This window comes from Oxyura jamaicensis (genome assembly GCF_011077185.1).
Source record: "Oxyura jamaicensis isolate SHBP4307 breed ruddy duck chromosome 22 unlocalized genomic scaffold, BPBGC_Ojam_1.0 oxy22_random_OJ73001, whole genome shotgun sequence".
In the NCBI taxonomy this organism is placed as follows: domain Eukaryota; kingdom Metazoa; phylum Chordata; class Aves; order Anseriformes; family Anatidae; genus Oxyura; species Oxyura jamaicensis.
The window spans coordinates 3,731-20,906 of NW_023304624.1; the positions used below are offsets into that span (position 1 = coordinate 3,731).

At 65.4% G+C, this 17,176-nt stretch overlaps 1 protein-coding gene across 1 annotated transcript in view; it reads left to right on the forward strand.

Moving 5' to 3' along the window:
• Positions 1 to 14,169, forward strand: part of ADGRA2 (adhesion G protein-coupled receptor A2) — a 17,893-nt gene extending 3,724 nt beyond the window's left edge. The window contains exons 2-19 of the mRNA XM_035312870.1: positions 4,299 to 4,370; positions 7,936 to 8,007; positions 8,091 to 8,162; positions 8,468 to 8,539; positions 8,692 to 8,855; positions 8,940 to 9,153; positions 9,248 to 9,412; positions 9,851 to 10,052; positions 10,134 to 10,283; positions 10,419 to 10,580; positions 10,675 to 10,884; positions 10,954 to 11,155; positions 11,413 to 11,621; positions 11,698 to 11,825; positions 11,973 to 12,096; positions 12,183 to 12,328; positions 12,500 to 12,589; positions 12,829 to 14,169. Of these exons, the coding sequence (XP_035168761.1) occupies positions 4,299 to 4,370; positions 7,936 to 8,007; positions 8,091 to 8,162; positions 8,468 to 8,539; positions 8,692 to 8,855; positions 8,940 to 9,153; positions 9,248 to 9,412; positions 9,851 to 10,052; positions 10,134 to 10,283; positions 10,419 to 10,580; positions 10,675 to 10,884; positions 10,954 to 11,155; positions 11,413 to 11,621; positions 11,698 to 11,825; positions 11,973 to 12,096; positions 12,183 to 12,328; positions 12,500 to 12,589; positions 12,829 to 14,044 (3,670 nt within the window). The 3' untranslated portion in view covers positions 14,045 to 14,169. The remainder of the gene's footprint in view (positions 1 to 4,298; positions 4,371 to 7,935; positions 8,008 to 8,090; positions 8,163 to 8,467; positions 8,540 to 8,691; positions 8,856 to 8,939; positions 9,154 to 9,247; positions 9,413 to 9,850; positions 10,053 to 10,133; positions 10,284 to 10,418; positions 10,581 to 10,674; positions 10,885 to 10,953; positions 11,156 to 11,412; positions 11,622 to 11,697; positions 11,826 to 11,972; positions 12,097 to 12,182; positions 12,329 to 12,499; positions 12,590 to 12,828) is intronic.
• Positions 14,170 to 17,176: the final 3,007 nt, after the last annotated feature.

The window sequence follows — 17,176 nt, forward strand, 5'->3', positions numbered from 1 at the left end:
GAGGTGACCTGCCCGGGGACAGGGCTGGGGCTGCCCGGCACCTCTCAGCATCCCAGCCCTGCCGCTGCTGCAGCCTCCTCCATTCGCTGGGAGGGGAAAAAAAAGGAAAAAAAAAAAAAAAAAAAAAAAAAAGAGGGAGGCTTCTGGCATTTGCAATGTGGAGAGGGCTTGGAGACGTGAACTGCGGAGGCGCAGATGCTCCCATGGCTGCGAGCAGGGAGGTTGGAGGGCGCTGCCCCGCGCCGGGCTGCCTCGGGGGGCTCCGTGCAGGCTCTCCCCTCCCCGTGTGCCCCTCGCCCCGCAGGCCGTGCTCACGCTGCTCCGTCTCCTTCACCCTCTGGGGCTTATTTTTCCTGCGCTAACAAAAGCCGAGGGTTGGGACAATAATTTTCACCGTCCGAAATAGCGCGGCGTGACGCGAGCCTGGAGGCAGCGCCCTGGGCGCGGGGAGGGAAGAGAAGAGCACCAGAGCACCTCGCCGGCCGGGGGCCCCGCCGAAATCCCTGCGAGTGCCGAGCTCTGCGCAGGGCACAGCCTCCGCCGTATCTGCTGCGAGCATATGCTTTAAATTAATGCACTCGGAGAGCAAAGCATAGCTGGCGCTCCCCGCCCCCACGGCCGTCACCCCGTTATTAACCTCCGCGCCGCTCGCGTTTCCCTCTCTGCTGCGCGCCCGGCCGCGGGGAGCGACGTCTCCTGCCTCCTTTTTTGGTTGGGTACATAGGAAGTTTATTGTTTCAGCAGCCCAGTTTCTGGAGCCATTATTTATCCAAGTGGATTCCAGCACGCTTGAAAAAACAATCTTGTTTTTTTCGCTTTTGGCTCCTCTTTTTGAGATGAGGGGGGGGAGAAAAAAAAAAAAAAAAAAAAAAAGAAGGACGAGGGCTTCCTCCAGCGCCGCGCCTGCGGGCTCTGGGTGCCCCCAACACCCAGCAGGCTGGGGACAGGATGCAAGACCCCAGGCAGAGACTGAGCCCCTGGGGGTGGGAGGGTGCTCCCCGGTGGGACCCTGCCACCCCTTCCCTGCGCGTTTCTTTGCATTTGACTCCATGCCCTGGTTCTAATCCCCACGTTGTCCAGGGGGCTTTTCCAGCCGCCGCTCAATTAGCCGATTATTGTGCCCCTTGGCGGGGCCATCCTACATCGGTGTGGGGTTGTCCCACATCACTGGGGGTCGCCCCACATCGGTGGCACGTTTTGGGGCATGGTGCGGCCGTTTGGCTGCAGAGCCACCGGTGCTGCCCTGGAGGGACGCAGGCTGCAGCCTTTGGGGCAGGAGGATGCTGGAGATGTGTGAGGGCGTTAAGGTTTGTGTGTGAGCGCGATGTGCCCGGTGCTTTGCATCGCTCCTCTGCTGGGCACGTGGCTCTGGCACGCTCAGAGCCGTTTAAGCCCAGGTTTCGGGGTGTCTCCTGCCTCGGCGTCTGCCTGCGCGCCCTGCTCAGAGGTGAAGAGTCCCAGCCTGGGCTGGAGCCAAAGCAAAGCTCTTGAGGAGCAAAGCTGTGCTTTCATGGCCTGCCAAGCCCCGCAGACAGCTGGGACGTGGGGGAACAGCGTCCCCCCTGCGCCGCTGGCCACGAGGACCTCGGCGAGCATCGGCCGCGGGGCAGGGGGATTGCCCCAGATCCCGTGCCAGGGCTGGGCCCCCCCGGTGCCGTCAGCCGCAGGGCGAGCGCTCCTCCGGGTCACCCGCTGCTTCGCCCTCCCACCGCCTCCTCCCCTCGCTGGAGTAAGGAGGGGAATTTCTTGCAGCCAAACAAACCCAGGAACATCTGTAGCGCTCCGCGTCCTGCCTCCAGACAGCAGCGGAAACCCTGAAATAGCCCTCGGCCCGGCACCCTCCCGCCGGCCTCGTGCGCCTTCATCCCATCGTGTCTGGGGGGGGTCTCGGTTAATTTGGTGCCACCGGGTGCTGTGGGGACCCCCCGCATGCTGCTCTGTCACCGCTAACGTGGGGGTCATGGGGTGTCCTGGAGCCTGGTGGGGCTCCCTGAGCCCCAACCAAGCCATTGCAGAGCACAATATCCACAAAAGCAGTGAAAGCAAGATAACACCGCGTTTGCAGATGTCGGTTGTGGCGGGGCAGCACGACTGGGCTGGCTTCTGCCGGACAGGGGAAAGAATAGCGAGGGTGGCTAGCTGGAAAAGTTTCCTCAGGAAGCAAGTTTCCAATCAAATCGCTATTATAATTGCAAATTTCATGCGCCAAATATTCAGTTTGGTCGAGGACCTCGTTTCCTTCATGAAGCGAGGACAATGCGCCCAGCAGCAGCGCGCCCAGCCTGGTGTTTGTGTCCGGACCCCTGGGTTTTGGGGAGGGGTTTGGGCTTGTTTTAGTGGTTTCCCTTCATCGTGGGAGAGCCGAGACATGCTGGTTCGGTGGCAGCCCAGCTCCAAGCAGGTGTCCGGGGGTCTCGTGTGGGCAGGGGGCGAGTGCCCGTGGCGTGGGGCGGTCATTGTGCCGTGCCCACATCCCCCCGTTACTCATCGGCTGCGTTTTGGGGGCTCCTCTGGTCTCACACGGAGGTGCTGGTGGATGCGTTTCATGCCAGGGGAACCCAGCTAAAGGGTGGGGGGTCCCCAAACGCACTCGCTCCACCGGGCAGAGCCTGGTGGGCGAGGGGAGGGCGCCCCTGCCCCACCTCTGCCTTCCCGGCCGTGAGCGCAGCCTGGCTGCAGATCACACAGGATGCTGATTTCATCTTGGCCTGCCTGCGCCTCGCCTTTTAAGGAGGGGAGTTTTGTTTTTATGGCAGAAGCGTCGAAGGTCCCAGGGGTCCGGAGAAAAAAGCGAGCATCTCCCGGCGTGGGGGCTCGCTCCAGGGGGCTGCACTGGCCAGGGTGGGCTCAGGCCCTGCCTGGGGCTGTGTTCCCAGCGGTGCTGAGCCCCCCCGTGCAGGCACCCGTCCTCCTGTTCCCCGTGCTTCAGCCCTGGTTGTAAGCCCTGGCCAAAGCTGCGCCCTTGGGACGTGGAGCATGCGGCGGAGGGGACCTGAGCCCTGGGGTGCTGATGCACTCGTGTTTCATCAGGGCTGGTCCTGAGCAGGGGATTCCTGCTGCCCCCATTCCTTCATCGAGACGTCCCTGTGCGCACAGCCCGCGGAGGCTTTGCTGGGTTGTGAAATCCACCGCTGCTGGAATTAAAACCTTCTGGAGCCGCTGGGGCCAGCCCGTCCGTGAGCAACAGCCCCCGGCTGACGATGTGGTGAGGGGCTGCGGCGTGCCGTGCCCTGGGAGCAGAGCTGGGCAGGGGTGCATGGGGCTGGGCACCGTGTGGGTGCTCGGGGCAGCGGTTCTGGGCAAGATGTGGCCCCACCACTGCCACGTGTGGAAGCAATTTGATGGCTCAGGACCACCAGATGCTTCTGCTCCCAACGGCCGGCAGGATCACAGGGCCCCGCGGACACAGTGGTGGTGCCCAGTGGCAGCTCCTCATTAGCACAGGATGTGGCCCCGTCCCGCCGTGTGCTGCAGGGCAGGGAGTGGGACGGGAGCTGAGCCCATGGGGGGGTTCATCCACAGCCCCCCGGGAGCTGGGGGGCCTCCAGGTCCTGGCCACAACGTGGGAACGGGGCCAGGGAAACCCGGACGCCGGCGGCGACGTCCGCCCGCTCGCTGGGTTTTCGGAGGAGGGCGGCCGGAGCGCGGGGCCAGGCCTGCCCGCAGCACACAGCCGCCATTCAGCCCCGCTGCAGAAACCGCCCGTGTGTAAACAGCCCCGGCGCAGCCATCAATGAGCCCTTTTTCCTGCTCCTCTCCCCCGGACGCCGTGTCCAGGGCTCCCACCCCGCTGCGTTTTCTCCCTCTGCCTCTCACCGGTGCGCACCGCAGGGCTGGCGGGGAGCGAGGCGCGGGGCAGCGGGGTCGGGGGTGCCCAGCGCCTTCCGAGCACCTCATTGAGCTCTGAGTGCTCGTGGGGAAGAGCTGGGGGAGCCCCAGGGGGTCCCCTGCAGGCCTTCGGTGCAGGTTTTGGGGGGGATCACCCCCACATGCAACTCCGTGCGCACGGGGCTGGGCAGGTGATGGGAGTGAAGCAGCAAGAGCCGGCACGGCCCTGGGGACCTCCAGCCTGGTGCCACCGTGACGTGGACCATGGCATGGTGTCCCCACGAGGGTGCAGGGCTGTTGTGTCAGCAGCTGGCCCTAAAAACCTGTCCCTGAGCCACCACCACCTCACCCTGGGTCCATTTTTCCCCGCTCCCCCCAACCCCGCGGGGGCTCGGCACGGACAGCGGCTCTGTGGCAGGTCGGATAACGGCACCGTCCCTGACCCCCTCCCTGTGCTCTCTTCCCCACAGGCTCTTGAGCAACAACAAGATCACGGTGCTGGAGAACGGCTCCTTCTTTGGGCTGCGGGCTCTGGAGAAGCTGTGAGTGCCCGGGGGGCTGGGGCAGGACGGGGGCCGGGGGTGGGCAGGAGCCTGGTGCCAGCAGCGCAGCTCGGGCCATGCTCCCAAAATCGCTGTGGGATGCTCCTGGGGTGCCCCGGTGGGGCCGTGCGCTGCCCCCCGGGTGCTGGGTTTGCCACCGGCACCCGCGGGCGTCCCCGGGTCCTTGGGAGCTGCGTCGGGGTGGGAGGCACGGGGGGGGGCACGCTCCGTGGGGGCCGGTATGAAAAGCAACATTGTCCCCCCGAACAAAGTCAACTTTCTTATCTCTCCATGAAAGGCATCTCTATGGTGGGAGCCTTAATAAGGGGAGATTTATGGCCCCCATATGGATCTGATCTGTAGGTATGCAGAAGGAACGGGCGCACTGAGGGCGTTTTGTTCCCCGCTGCAGCCCGTCGAGGTGCTCGCGCATTCCCGAGCCAAATGGGGCCTGCGGGGCTGGGGTGGCCCCGGGGCCAGGGGGACAGCTCAAGGGTCCCTGTCCCTTCACGGGAGGGCAGTGGCCCCGCTGCTGGGTCCCTGCGGGGCATCCTGCCCCCATCACCCCTGGGGATGTGCCCCAGAGCATGCGGTGCCAGGGACATCCCCTCCTTTGGGGAGCCACCCGAGGGTCTCGCCGGGGAGGGCAGCAGCTCCCCAGGGACCAGCACAGCCTGGATCTCATTAGCCTGAACAAGGAAGCATTTATTAACGTGGATCTTGTTCGAGTTACACGGCGTGCACCTGCCCCGGCCGGCAGCAGAGCCCAGCTGCTTTCCCAGGGCGCGGGGGCACGGGGCATGGCCCTGGGGTGCGTGGTGCATGGCAGTGGGGTGCCCAGGGCATGGCACTGCCTTTGGGTTGTGTTAGGGTGCATGCGTGGTGCCTGGGGTTGGGGCCGATACGGGAGTTTTAAAGCCACGGAAATCCCCACGGCACTGTTCTGGGACTTAGTTCGAAGCAGTTGGTTTGGGGACCCAACTTTCACTGCCTGCATCCCTGTAATCCCCCACAGCTGAGTCCCCCCCCCACTGCGGATTGAAGCGTGGGGTCACATCCCCCTTCCCTCCCTCCCTCCTCCTGGCACCGAGCTCTCATTAACGGGAGGATTAACGTGCGCGGGCAGGGAGCAGCCCAGGCCACTGCGGGCACCGTGCGCCCTGGGAGGGGACATGGCAGGGCCGAGGGCAGCTCCCCGCAGGGACCCCAGCTCTGCAGCCCCTGGGCACCGGAGGGCTCCTAAACACCTCCGTGCTCCGGGAGCCCTGAGCAAGCAGCCAGCCCATGCTGCGTGAGCGTGGTGCAACCTCCCCTCGCCTTCGCTGCAGCAAACCCTGCTCGGAGCGTGATGGGTTGGCCAAGGACCATGCTCCCCCCGTCCCTCGGGCCGGCCAGCGTCACACCGCGCCTCGCCTGATTGCCCCCGACAGCAGCCCTAATTGTTCCCATCGGGTCGGTGCGGGGCCGCGGCACAGACGTGCCCTGTGGAGGGGCTGTGGTGGGGGCTCCGGGGGCCCCCACTTTGCTCCTGGGGCTCCGGGGCCCTGCGCCCGCTGCTGGGACCTGATGCGATGCGGCCACCGGGGCCGAGCTGTTCCCAGGGTCCCCGAGCCACCTCCGCGGCGTGCAGGGGAGCCCCACGGGCAGCAACCCTCGGGGCTGGCAGCTCGGCATCTCCGCTGATGTGTAACGGCCTAATGAGATTAATGAGGGTGAGCGGGGCCGGTATGCAGCCGGGGCCGCCCTCATTAGCACAGCCCTGCTTGGGAGCGCCCTGCCCCGCGCCGGGGCCGCTGCTTTCCCTGCGCAGGGCTTGGGGCTGGGCCAGGACGGGTCCCTCGGCTGCCCCATCCTGGGCTGCGGCTTTTGGGGTGGTCCCGAGCTTGGCTGGGTGACAGCGGCCACCACGGTGACGGTGGCCCTGGGGGAAGGCAGTCGGGAGAGGTGGGTGCTGCTGGGGGTGAGCCCCTCTCCTGCGCTGAGCAGCTCTGGAGCGAGGGGAGCCCAGGAGAAAAGTGGCTTTCACGGTAAATCAACCCCGTGCTCTGCAAACAGCGGCTGGGGAGCATGGCTGAAAGCCACTATTAACGCCCCGCACATGAAAGCACCGGGAAAGGTCCAAGAAATCCTAACGTGCTGCACAGACACGGCACACGGGGGGTGGAACAGGAGCCAGCTCTGCTTGGTGCCGCAAGCACGGGGCCGTGGGCCCGGGGGGATTCCGGGGGCGTCGATGCTGTGGGATGGGGTCTGTCTGTGTCTGTCCACGCTGCGCTGCGGGCAGCCCTCTGCTTTTGCTGTGCTGCCTGTGCAGCTGCGGGCTCAGCCCCGTGCACGATGGGGGTCCCGGTGCACATTCGGTGATGGGGTCCCGGTGCACGCGTGGCAATGGGGGTCCCGGTGCACACACTGTGCCGCTCCCAGCTCTCACGCCTGCAGCCCACCTCTGTGCCGGGCAGGGGGAGGAAGGGGCTCGGGACCAGCAGGAACGCCCAAGGCAAACAAACGCGGTGCGGGGAGAGGATTTGCAGATTATCACAAATCTGCAGCAGCAGCCCAGGGCCTGGCCAGCGGGGACGAAGTGAGCAGGGCTCCCCGACGGGCTGCCTGCAAGCCCTGGTCCCCGCTGGGTGCCGTCCCTCATGGGGGCCCTGGCAGCCCCCAGCCCCGGCTGCGTGCTGGCCGGAGCTGGGGCTGCTTCGTTTTGGCAGTGGACGTGTTTGGGGCTGCGCTGGCTGATTGTGGGGGTCGGCGTCCTGCGGTCGGGCAGCTGGGATGTGTCTGGGGATGGGCGCGGGCGGTGGCGCAGGTGAGTGGAGCTGTTCCTTCAGCACCTGCCTCACCTGAGCCGCCCTGCACGCTCCTGCACACCCCTTACTCTCCCCTGCACGCCCCTGGGCACCCATCCTGCAGCCAGCCGGAGCTGGGCAGACGTCCCCGCACACCCCTGGGACACTTTTGCTCATGGCAGCAGCCAGGCTGGGGGTGCTGCAGCCGAGCGTGCCACCCCACCGCTGGGTCCCCGCCGTACACGCCTGGAACGCGTCAGATCAGATGCGTGCCCCCAGTCAGGCCAACGACCCAAACCAGCTTCCTCTGGGCTGCGGAGCCTGGGTGAGGCTGTGCTGACAACTGCAGCGTGCGCTCATCCCGCGGGCAGGCGCCCGGGATAAGGCTGCTCCGGAGACAGCTCCGCGGGAGGGGACATGAGGGGCTCCGCTGCATCCCCCCGAGGAGCCCCTCTCTGCTCCAGGCGGGTGGCAGCAGCGTGGCCGCGTTCTCCAGGCAGTAATTCCCTTGTAATGTGAATCCAGCGACGCTTTCCTCCTGGCCGTGGCTCCTGGCCGGGAGCGGAGCTGTGGGGCCGCTCCGGAGGCTGCTGGCGGGAGCCAGGGCTGTGCCGGGCGCGAGGCCAGGCAGGCAGGAGGAAGAGGAGGGGTTTGGCGAGCGCTGCTGGAGGAACGGGACGTGCTCGTGCCCCACAGAACTGCGCGGGGATGGGGCAGGATGCTGGCACAGGACCCCCCAGCCCCGCACCCTGAGGCCTGTGTCCGTCTCCCCGCAGGGACCTGAAGAACAACCTGATCAGCACGGTGCAGCCCGGCGCCTTCCTCGGCCTCCCTGAGCTGAAGCGCCTGTAAGTGCCTGCGAGGGCTGCCCAGGGGGGCTGGGGTCAGCGGGGTGTCCCCACTGCTGATGTCCCCTCCGCTTGCCTTGCAGGGACCTCTCCAACAACCGCATCGGCTGCCTGAGTGCCAGCGTCTTCCAGGGGCTCTCCAGCCTCCTCCGGCTGTAAGTGGCACCCTGGGGCTCCCGGCCAGCCCCGTCCCTCGCTCCCTGAGAGGCCACCGAGTGCCAGCCGAAAGCCACCGTGTCCTCTGCGCTGTGCATCGGGCAATGGGGGCCCCGTGTCAGCAGGCTGCGGCAGGGGGCTTGGACTCCTGGGTCCCCTCCTGGTGTCTGGGGCACAGCCCGGAGCCCCGCCTGTAGCAGTGGGTGACACCGGGAGCCTCAGGACATGGCGAGGGGCCTGGGTTTCCAGAGGTGTCCGATGGGTCCCGGTCCCCTCCATGCCCTCTTTCTTTCCTGTCTTGCAGCAACATGTCAGGGAACATTTTCTCCAGCCTCCCGCCCGGTGTCTTCGACGAGCTTCCCTCGCTGAAAGTCGTGTGAGTACGCAGCCCGTGCCACCACATCCGTCCCCGTGCCCAGCTGCACACCCAGCACCGGGTGCGAGCGCAGGGCACATCCCCTCCTCCTGCTGCGTGCACGGCTGCGCCGCCCCCTCCAGCCGCAGCGCCCGTGACGCCGGCCCTTGCAGGGACTTCGCCACCGAGTACCTGACGTGCGACTGCAACCTGCGCTGGGTGCTGCCCTGGGCCCGCAACCGCTCGGCGCAGATCTCGGACCGGACGCTGTGCGTCTACCCCCGGCACGTGCACGCGGTCCCGCTGCGCGGCGCGCGCGACAGCCAGCTGCGCTGCGGTGAGCGGGGGCCGGGGGCGCAGGCGGGCGGCGCGGCCGGGGTCAGGGGGGGCTCACCCGGCCGCCTGTGTCCCCCCCCCGCAGTGGGCGCCCCGGAGCTGCACACCCACCACCTCATCCCGTCACTGCGCCAGGTGGTTTTCCAGGGCGACCGGCTGCCCTTCCAGTGCACCGCCACCTACCTGGACAACAGCACCCAGATCCGCTGGTACCACAACCGCGAGCCGGTGGAGGAGGACGAGCGCACGGGCGTCATCGTGGAGGAGAGCCTCATCCACGACTGCACCTTCATCACCAGGTCGGGACGGGGATGGGGGCACCGGGGGCTGGCTGGTTTGTGGGTGCCGAGCGCCGCGGGTGGGACACGGGTGACACGTCCCCTCTGCCCGCAGCGAGCTCATCCTCTCCAACATCCACGTCTCCGCCAACGGCGAGTGGGAGTGCGCCGTCTCCACCTCCCAGGGCAACGTCAGCAAGAAGGTGGAGATCGTGGTGCTGGAGACCTCCGCGTCCTACTGCCCCGCCGAGCGGGTCACCAACAACCGCGGGGACTTCAGGTAGGGACTGGTGGCAGCACGGCCACGCGGGACGGGGCTGCGCATGGTGGGGAGCCCCCTCGTCCCCCCGTGTGCGGTGCATGCCGGGGCAGGGGGCTCGCCGCAGGCGGGGGCCCGCAGGTGACCAGGCGTCTGGTAGCAATTAGCAGCCGCGGGGAGCGCGAGCGCCTTTGAAGGGCTTCCCGTGCCGGCAGCGCAGCCCGGCTCCAGCAGCAGAGGTGTTGGAATTTCTCTGGCACGAGACGAAAGGCTCCGGGCGCCCGCCGTAACCTCAGCGGGGCCGTTACGGGATATAAATTACTGGTACAGTCAATGTGGCTTAAATTAGCGGTGCCCCCCCTGCCTTTTCTGTGCGGAGCCGAGCGGGATTTGGGATTAGGGGGACGGCAGCTTTCTGGGGAGCATCGCCCCGCGGTCACGGTGTCTCCATGCGTCCAGGTGGCCCCGCACCTTGGCGGGCATCACCGCCTACCAGTCGTGCCTGCAGTACCCCTTCGCCTCGGGGCCAGCGAGCGGGGGCCCGGCGGCGGAGAAGCAGGCGTCCCGGCGCTGCGACCGCGCAGGGCGCTGGGAGGAGGGCGACTACTCCCACTGCCTCTACACCAACGACATCACCCGTGTGCTCTACACCTTCGTGCTGGTGAGCCGGGGGCTCGGCCCCGCTGTGTTTGCCCAGGGAGGGGCCGGGCACGGCCGGTGACCGTCCCCCCCCACCCCGCAGATGCCCATCAACGCCTCCAACGCCCTGACCCTGGCCCACCAGCTGCGCGTCTACACGGCCGAGGCTGCCAACTTCTCGGACATGGTTGATGTCCTCTACGTGGCCCAGATGATAGAGAAGTTTATTGGCTACGTGGACCAGATCAAACAGGTAGCATCGCTCCCGTTCCCTTCCCCAGCCCTGCCGGGTGCTTTTTTTGGGGTTAAAGCGTGAATTGGGGTGTTTGCTGCTGGGGATGGCTGAACGGGAGCGAACCGCAGCTGATGCCGCCCGCTCTCCTCGCAGCTCACGGATGTGATCGTGGAGATGGCCAGCAACATCATGCTGGTGGACGACCACATCCTGTGGATGTCGCAGAAGGAGGAGAAGGCCTGCACCAGCATCGTGCGCTCCCTGGAGAAGATCGCCGCACACACGCTCAGCAGCAACTCCCAGCACATGGCAGTGGTGAGCCCGGCTGGAGCGCGGGTGGGGGGCTCTGCTCGTGCTGGGTGGGGGTCTCTGCCCGTGCCAGGGCTGACGGCTGCCCTGTGCCCGGCAGAACTCACGCAACATCGCCTTTGAGGCGTATGTGGTGAAGCCCGAGAGCTACGTGGGGCTGAGCTGCGTGGCTTTCCAGCGGCAGGACGGGGGTCCCGCCGGGCGCAGCCCCCCGGCCGAGCGGGCGGCCGAGCCGCAGCCCGACCAGCAGCTGCGGCTGCGCTGCACCACGGGGCGCCCCAACGTCTCCCTGACCAGCTTCCACATCAAGGTATGGGTCACCTGGGGGGTGGGTCGGGAAGGGCTGGCCCGTGCTCACCGGTGCCCGTGCGCCCCGCAGAACAGCATCGCCCTGGCCTCCATCCAGCTGCCGCCCAGCCTCTTCGCCAGCCCCGTCCCGCCGGCCCCGCTGGCCGACTGCAAGCTGCAGCTGCTGGTCTTCCGCAACGGAAAGCTCTTCTGCAGCACCGGCAACTCCTCGCGCCTGGCGGACGACGGCAAGCGCCGCAGCGTGGCCACGCCGGTCATCTACGCGGGGACGTGTAAGGGCTGCGTGCTGGGGGGGCTGCTGGTCGCTGGGGATGGGGGCTCCTAGGGTGCTTTCCCTGCTGCTCCTGCAGAGCAGAGCCATCTCGGGGGGGCGGCTGTGCTCCTGAAGGGGTCCTCGTGGGGAGGGGGTGACAGCAGAGGGGTGGCAACGTGCCCGCGTGGTGGGTCCCCAGTGTCTGTCCCCCGGGGTGCAGGCAGAGGGCTGTCCGGTGCTTCTTGTCCTGCTCACTCCGTTCCTCTGCCATCGCAGACGGCTGCGGCGTCGGAAACCTGACGGAGCCGGTGGCCGTGTCGCTGCGGCACCCCGGGGAGGGCGCAGACCCCGTGGCCGCCTACTGGAACTTCGAGGTGCTGGGGGGCATGGGGGGCTGGAGCGCCGAGGGCTGCCAGCTGGCCGCCCGGGAGCCCAACGTCACCTCCCTGCACTGCCGGCACCTCAGCAACGTGGCCGTGCTCATGGTAGGTGGGGGAAAAAGGGGCTGGGGCCGGGGGGCTGCACGGAGCGGGGTCTGACGGGCTGCGGGGCGCCCTGCAGGAGCTGAGCGGTTTCCCCAGCGAGGCGCGAGGCCCCGTGGAGGTGCTGCACCCGGCCATGTACACCTGCACGGCCGTGCTGCTGCTCTGCCTCTTCACCACCATCATCACCTACATCGTCAACCACGGGTGAGTGTTTGGAGCCGGCTGCAGCCACGACTGGCGGGGCTGTGCCTGCGCGGGCAGCCGGGGGAGCTCCCTGCTCGTGTGTGCAGCGACCGCCCAGCCCTCTCCGGCCGGGCTGCAGCTCACCGCTGCCCTTCTGCTCTCTTCCAGCACCATCCACATCACGCGCAAGTGCTGGCACATGCTGCTTAACCTCTGCTTCCACATCGCCATGACGTCCGCCGTGTTCGCGGGGGGCATCACCCTCACTGGCTACCTGATCGTCTGCCAGGCGGTACGTGCCCCCGCGGCAGGCGCACCGCAGGGGGACACGGGCACATCTGCAGCGTCCCCCTCTGACCGTAGCGCCTCGTCCCGCAGGTCGGCATCATTTTGCACTACTCCTCCCTGTCCACGCTGCTGTGGATGGCGGTGAAGGCCCGGGTTCTGTACAAGGAGGTGACCTGGAGGGCGCCCCGGCAGCCGGACGGGGACGCGGCGCAGCCGGCCCCTCGGCCCATGCTACGGTACCGATGTCCCCTTGCCCCAGCCCTGCGGGGCAGCAGCAGCACTGCCCCTGCCCCCAGCCCCGACCGCCTGCTGGGACCCCCGGGCTGGGCAGGATCAGCTCCTGCCTGTCCAGAAGCTGCCGCCCAGCCCGTGCCCGGTGTGCAGCGACCTCCTTCCTCCCCTCGCAGGTTCTACCTGATCGCCGGCGGCATCCCGCTCATCATCTGCGGCATCACGGCAGCCGTCAACATCCACAACTACCACGACAACAACCCCTAGTAGGTGGCCTGCCGCTCCCCGCCCTCCTCCCTCGTGCTGGGCAAGGGGAGCCGGCGGCACGAGGAACTTGGGCACATTTGGGAAGGGTTGGTGGGATCGCCCCTGGGGGCTCTCCATTTACTGGGAAACGACGTGGAGGCAGGCCCGGGCTGCAGCCACGGCGAGGTGGGCTCAGCACCAAGGTGCTGCGGTGCGCGGCCAGAGCACTGCTGACGGAAGCCCCTTCTCTCCCTCCCAGCTGCTGGCTGGTGTGGCGGCCCAGCCTGGGCGCTTTCTACGTCCCCGTGGCCTTCATTCTGCTCGTCACCTGGATGTATTTCCTCTGCGCCGGGCTCAACCTCCAGTGCCGGCCTTCCCCCCAGAAAGAAGTCCCCGAGCCGCTGGAGACGCCGCCAAGGCTGGGGGGCGGTGGTGGCGACCTGCTGACGGACTCGGGCTCCATCTCGGTCACGCTGAACTCGGGGCCCTCGTGCCCCGAGGCGGACGGCGTCTACTCCCTGAAGGTGCAGCTCTGGGCGCTGGTCACCACGCACGCCTTGTACGTCGCCCTCTGGACGTTCGGGGCCGTGGCCGTGTCCCAGCGCTGGTACCTGAACATCATCTTCAGCTGCCTCTACGGGGTCACGGCCGTGGCGCTGGGGCTCTTCATCTTCATCCACCACTGCGTGCGGCGCCGGGACGTGCTCAGCTCCTGGTTCTCCTGCTGCCCCTCCTACAGGGACGCGCTGCCCATGCAGGCCTACGTCCACCCCGGCGCGGCAGCCTTGGGCGGCTCGCAGGTCTTCATCGGGTGCGACCCGGAGGCGGCCCGCTCCGCCGAGTCGTCCTCCTCGCCCAGCAGCGCCGGCTCGGCCGCGGGCCGCTGCAAGCTCACCAACCTGCACGTGGCCCAGAGCCAGGCCGAGGCCCGGCCGGCCTCCTGCGAGGAGCCGGAGCCCGACGGCAAGAGCTCCGGGGCGGGCCGGCACGCCAGCAACCTCCACGGGCGCAGGACCCACAAGGGCAGAACTAAGCAGTACCGGGAAGGGAAGCACCACCGCTTGAAAATGCTGCGGGGCCCTTCCTCGGAGCAGCCCTCCAGCGAGAGCGGGAGCGTCCACAACAGCCACTCGGAGAGCTACCACAGCAGCAGGAACAGCCCCCTGAACGGCAGCCGCGCGGGGCTGCGGCCCCCGGCCCCCCAGGAAGGGGAGACGGCGCCGAGCCAGTCGGAAGGCAGCGACGGCGGGCGGCGGGCGCCCGACTTCACCGAGGCGCGGCGGAGGAGCGCCAGCAGGGACAACCTGCGGCAGGCCGGCGCCGTGGAGAAGGAGACGAAGCGCCGGTCCTACCCGCTCAACGTGGCCAGCCACAACGGCGGCCTCAAGGGCAGCAAGTACGACGTTAACCTCGCCAGCGCCGACAGCGTGGCCGGGATGAGGACCGGCCTTTGGAAGAGCGAAACCACCGTGTAAGGGAGGGGAAGGACCCGACGGCCGCGGCGCTGGAGCGCGTCCCTCCCCGGGCGGCTCCGGGAACCGCGGCCGGAGCTGCCGGGGGCGTCCTCGCGGGGCTGCGAGCGTCGCTCCGTGCACTACGCGGGACCGGGCGCGCGGCCCACGGCTCTCGCTCGCCCGCCGGGCGGAGGGCGACGCCGGGCCCGTCCGTCCCAGGGAGGCCCCGGCCTTCCGCAGCACTGGTCTCGAGGTGAAAGGCAATCGTTGATCTTCAGCGGCCTGAATGGCAGCCGTGCTTCCGTCGCTCCTGCAAGTCACTTCGGACTGATCCTAAATGCTATTTTATAATATACAGAGGAAACAAATGTCTATTTTTCAAATTTCTATATTATTGAATGTATATATGTATAGACAGAGCCGTAACTGACGCGAGTGCCTCCGTGTTACCTACCAGTGTTCTCCACGGGGCGAGCGTGCCCCCGGGGGTTTTGGCAATAGTCCGCTCGTGCCACGACTGCAATATTCCCACCGGGGCCGAGGGACCACACCAAGTGCCCTTCACGTAGGACGCCATCCTGCAGACGCTTGCACGGCCCCAGCCTAGACGAGCCTTTTTCTGAACGAGTCAGACAGAAGCAGCTCGGTTGGAAATGTTTTTTACCTGCAATCTTTTTTATCCGTGTGTTCTTAAGAGACAGTATTTAGCCCTGTGGGTTACTCAGTTGCCAAAGTGAAAGCCATATTTCGAAGCAAAGCACAAGGTAGGAGAAGCCACCGTCCCAAGACAAGGCAATGTCTGCACGGTTTGGATGCCAGACATTAAAATCACCGCAAGGAAGTGCCCCCAGCCCCTCACAGGTGTAACCTGTGCAAACGGGGAGCTGGTGGAGCAGCAGCACTGCCCGGCCACCAGACGAACGTGGATCATCCATCGCCTCCACTGAACCAAAGAGCCCAACCCTGGGCACAGGCACCAGAGCAGGTCCTCAGCCGTAACCCATCTGTGCACGCTCAGGAGACGCCACGCTCAGCTCTTATAAAGCCAAAAACCAGGCAGCCCCATAATTAACGGCCTCGCACTCTGTCCGGTGTAAGACAGGAGGAAAGAGCTCTGAGGAGGCATGGGGTGCTCCTGGGAGGGGTGGGAGAACAACGCCCATGGTGGTGGTAGGGAGATGTTAGGGAGGGAGGTGTTGTGGTGTTAGGGACCTTCCCGTGGACTGCTGACGTGGGACGTCCAAAGGGCTGGGACTTGGCTAAGCACTTACTTTTCCCCATTGAAAACCAGTCCCCCTTTTCTAGCATGCAAACAGAAGAGCCATACTCGCTGCAGGAGGCTATAGGAGCGTTCCCACATCGGGTCTTGGGTTGCTTACAGGTTTCCTAGAAGGAGAGGAGGTGGTTTACCCCGCAGCCAGGCGGGCAGCCCCCGTCTGTGTCAGCACAGCGCGGGCACCGGCAGTGCCTTACCGCAGGGCTGAGCCAGGGGCCGTGCTGTACCTGCATGGTGCTGAGCCCGGTCTCTGTGCGACCTGTGCCACCTTCAGCCTCCCTGTGCCTCAGTTTTTGTGCGTGCAGATGGGATTAACAAGCTTTACCTACCTCCCACGGGGCCACAGGGACCAGCAGGGGACTGAGAAGCACTTAGGAGGCACGCAGGCCAGTCCTCCGTGTACACCAGGGGCAAGGGGACCGCGGGACGCAGAAGGTGGTGGAGTCCACAGCACTTACTGGCAGAATTTTCTCCCCTTCAGAACCAGCTCCTCTCTCTTTGGACCCCTCGTCCCGCAGGGCTGGATTACCGCTGGGTTCGCTGCGGTTCTGCCACACTTCTCTGCCCAACTGCCTGCATAAAAACATGTTTTATTGTGCCTGGTATTTAATACAACTTAAATCCTTCTGTCAATATGCAGCCTACGTGGTCTTGCTGATGCTGAGTTGTTATATATGCTTGCTGCACTGTGACAGTATTATACAAAAAGCTTTGTGTTATTAATTACACTTTTTTTGTCTGTTTACATTACGAGCAAATGACTTATCAACAGAGAGCTTCTTGCAATATACGTGGGGGAGGGAGGGGAAAATATGCCAAAGAAATGTCTTTAAAGGGGTCTTTTGCATTTTTATATAAATAGAATGTTTCTAGCAGATATGTTTTGTTTAATATATTAAAGATTTGCAAATCTGCCAAGATTTACTGTTATTTCTCGCAGCCTTTGCGTTCAAACACGACAGCCCGCTAGGCACACAGAGGTCACTGTTCCACCGAGTTGTGCAATGCTTTGAAATGAACAGCCAGCATCGTTACGCGAGCCACAGCTCTACCTCTGCCACAGATTTCCGGCAGCTTCCCGGTGATTATTTAGCCGAGGCTGGGTAGTTTTTCCCTGACGTGAGCCAGGCTGAGTTTCCCAGGGGATGGCTGTAATCCCTAAACCTGGCAGTCCCAGAAAGCCCCAGCAGCCTCCTCGTGGGCAGGCAGCGCACGCTGTTTGGCAAGAGGGACGCTGCTTGGAGCTGCTTTAGCCTGGGAACGTGGGGCAGCAAATGAAGTGATCCCCTCTGCCTGCTCCCAAACCCTCCCTGCCATCGGCTGAAGGAGCTGAAGCACAGAAGGTGACACCACCCTTGGAAATGCTGGAGCAAAGTTCCAGAAACCCATGGAAAAGCTCCAGAAACCCACTGCTAACCGAGGTGCTGGAAACCCTCACCTCACCTTGCACGTCGCTCCCGCTGTGACCGAGGGACGGGCAGCAAGCACTTTTCCCTCTCTGCCCTCCAAAGCCCAAAATTCGCTGCAGCAGCTTCACACTGCCCCCGACAGGCACGAGCGAGGCAGAGACCGACTGCCACAGCGCGTCCCCCTCACCCCGACCGCTGCGGGGCCTGGGACGCGCAAGCCAAAGCCACTGGCTCCAAGCACATCGGCTAACTCCAGCCACGTATTAGTGAGGAAACAAAAAACAGGGCAACTACAGGACAAATCCAGCTGCAGCATGACCCAAAAGCGGGCTGGGCTGGGCTGGCTCTCCCCGGCACGCTGACATCGCTACCTTACCTCTGTTAGCACACTCACCCGTGGCACGCCCCACAACACCTGGATTAACCAAACACATTTTACCAGAGGCTGCAAAGAGAGTCAAGAAACCA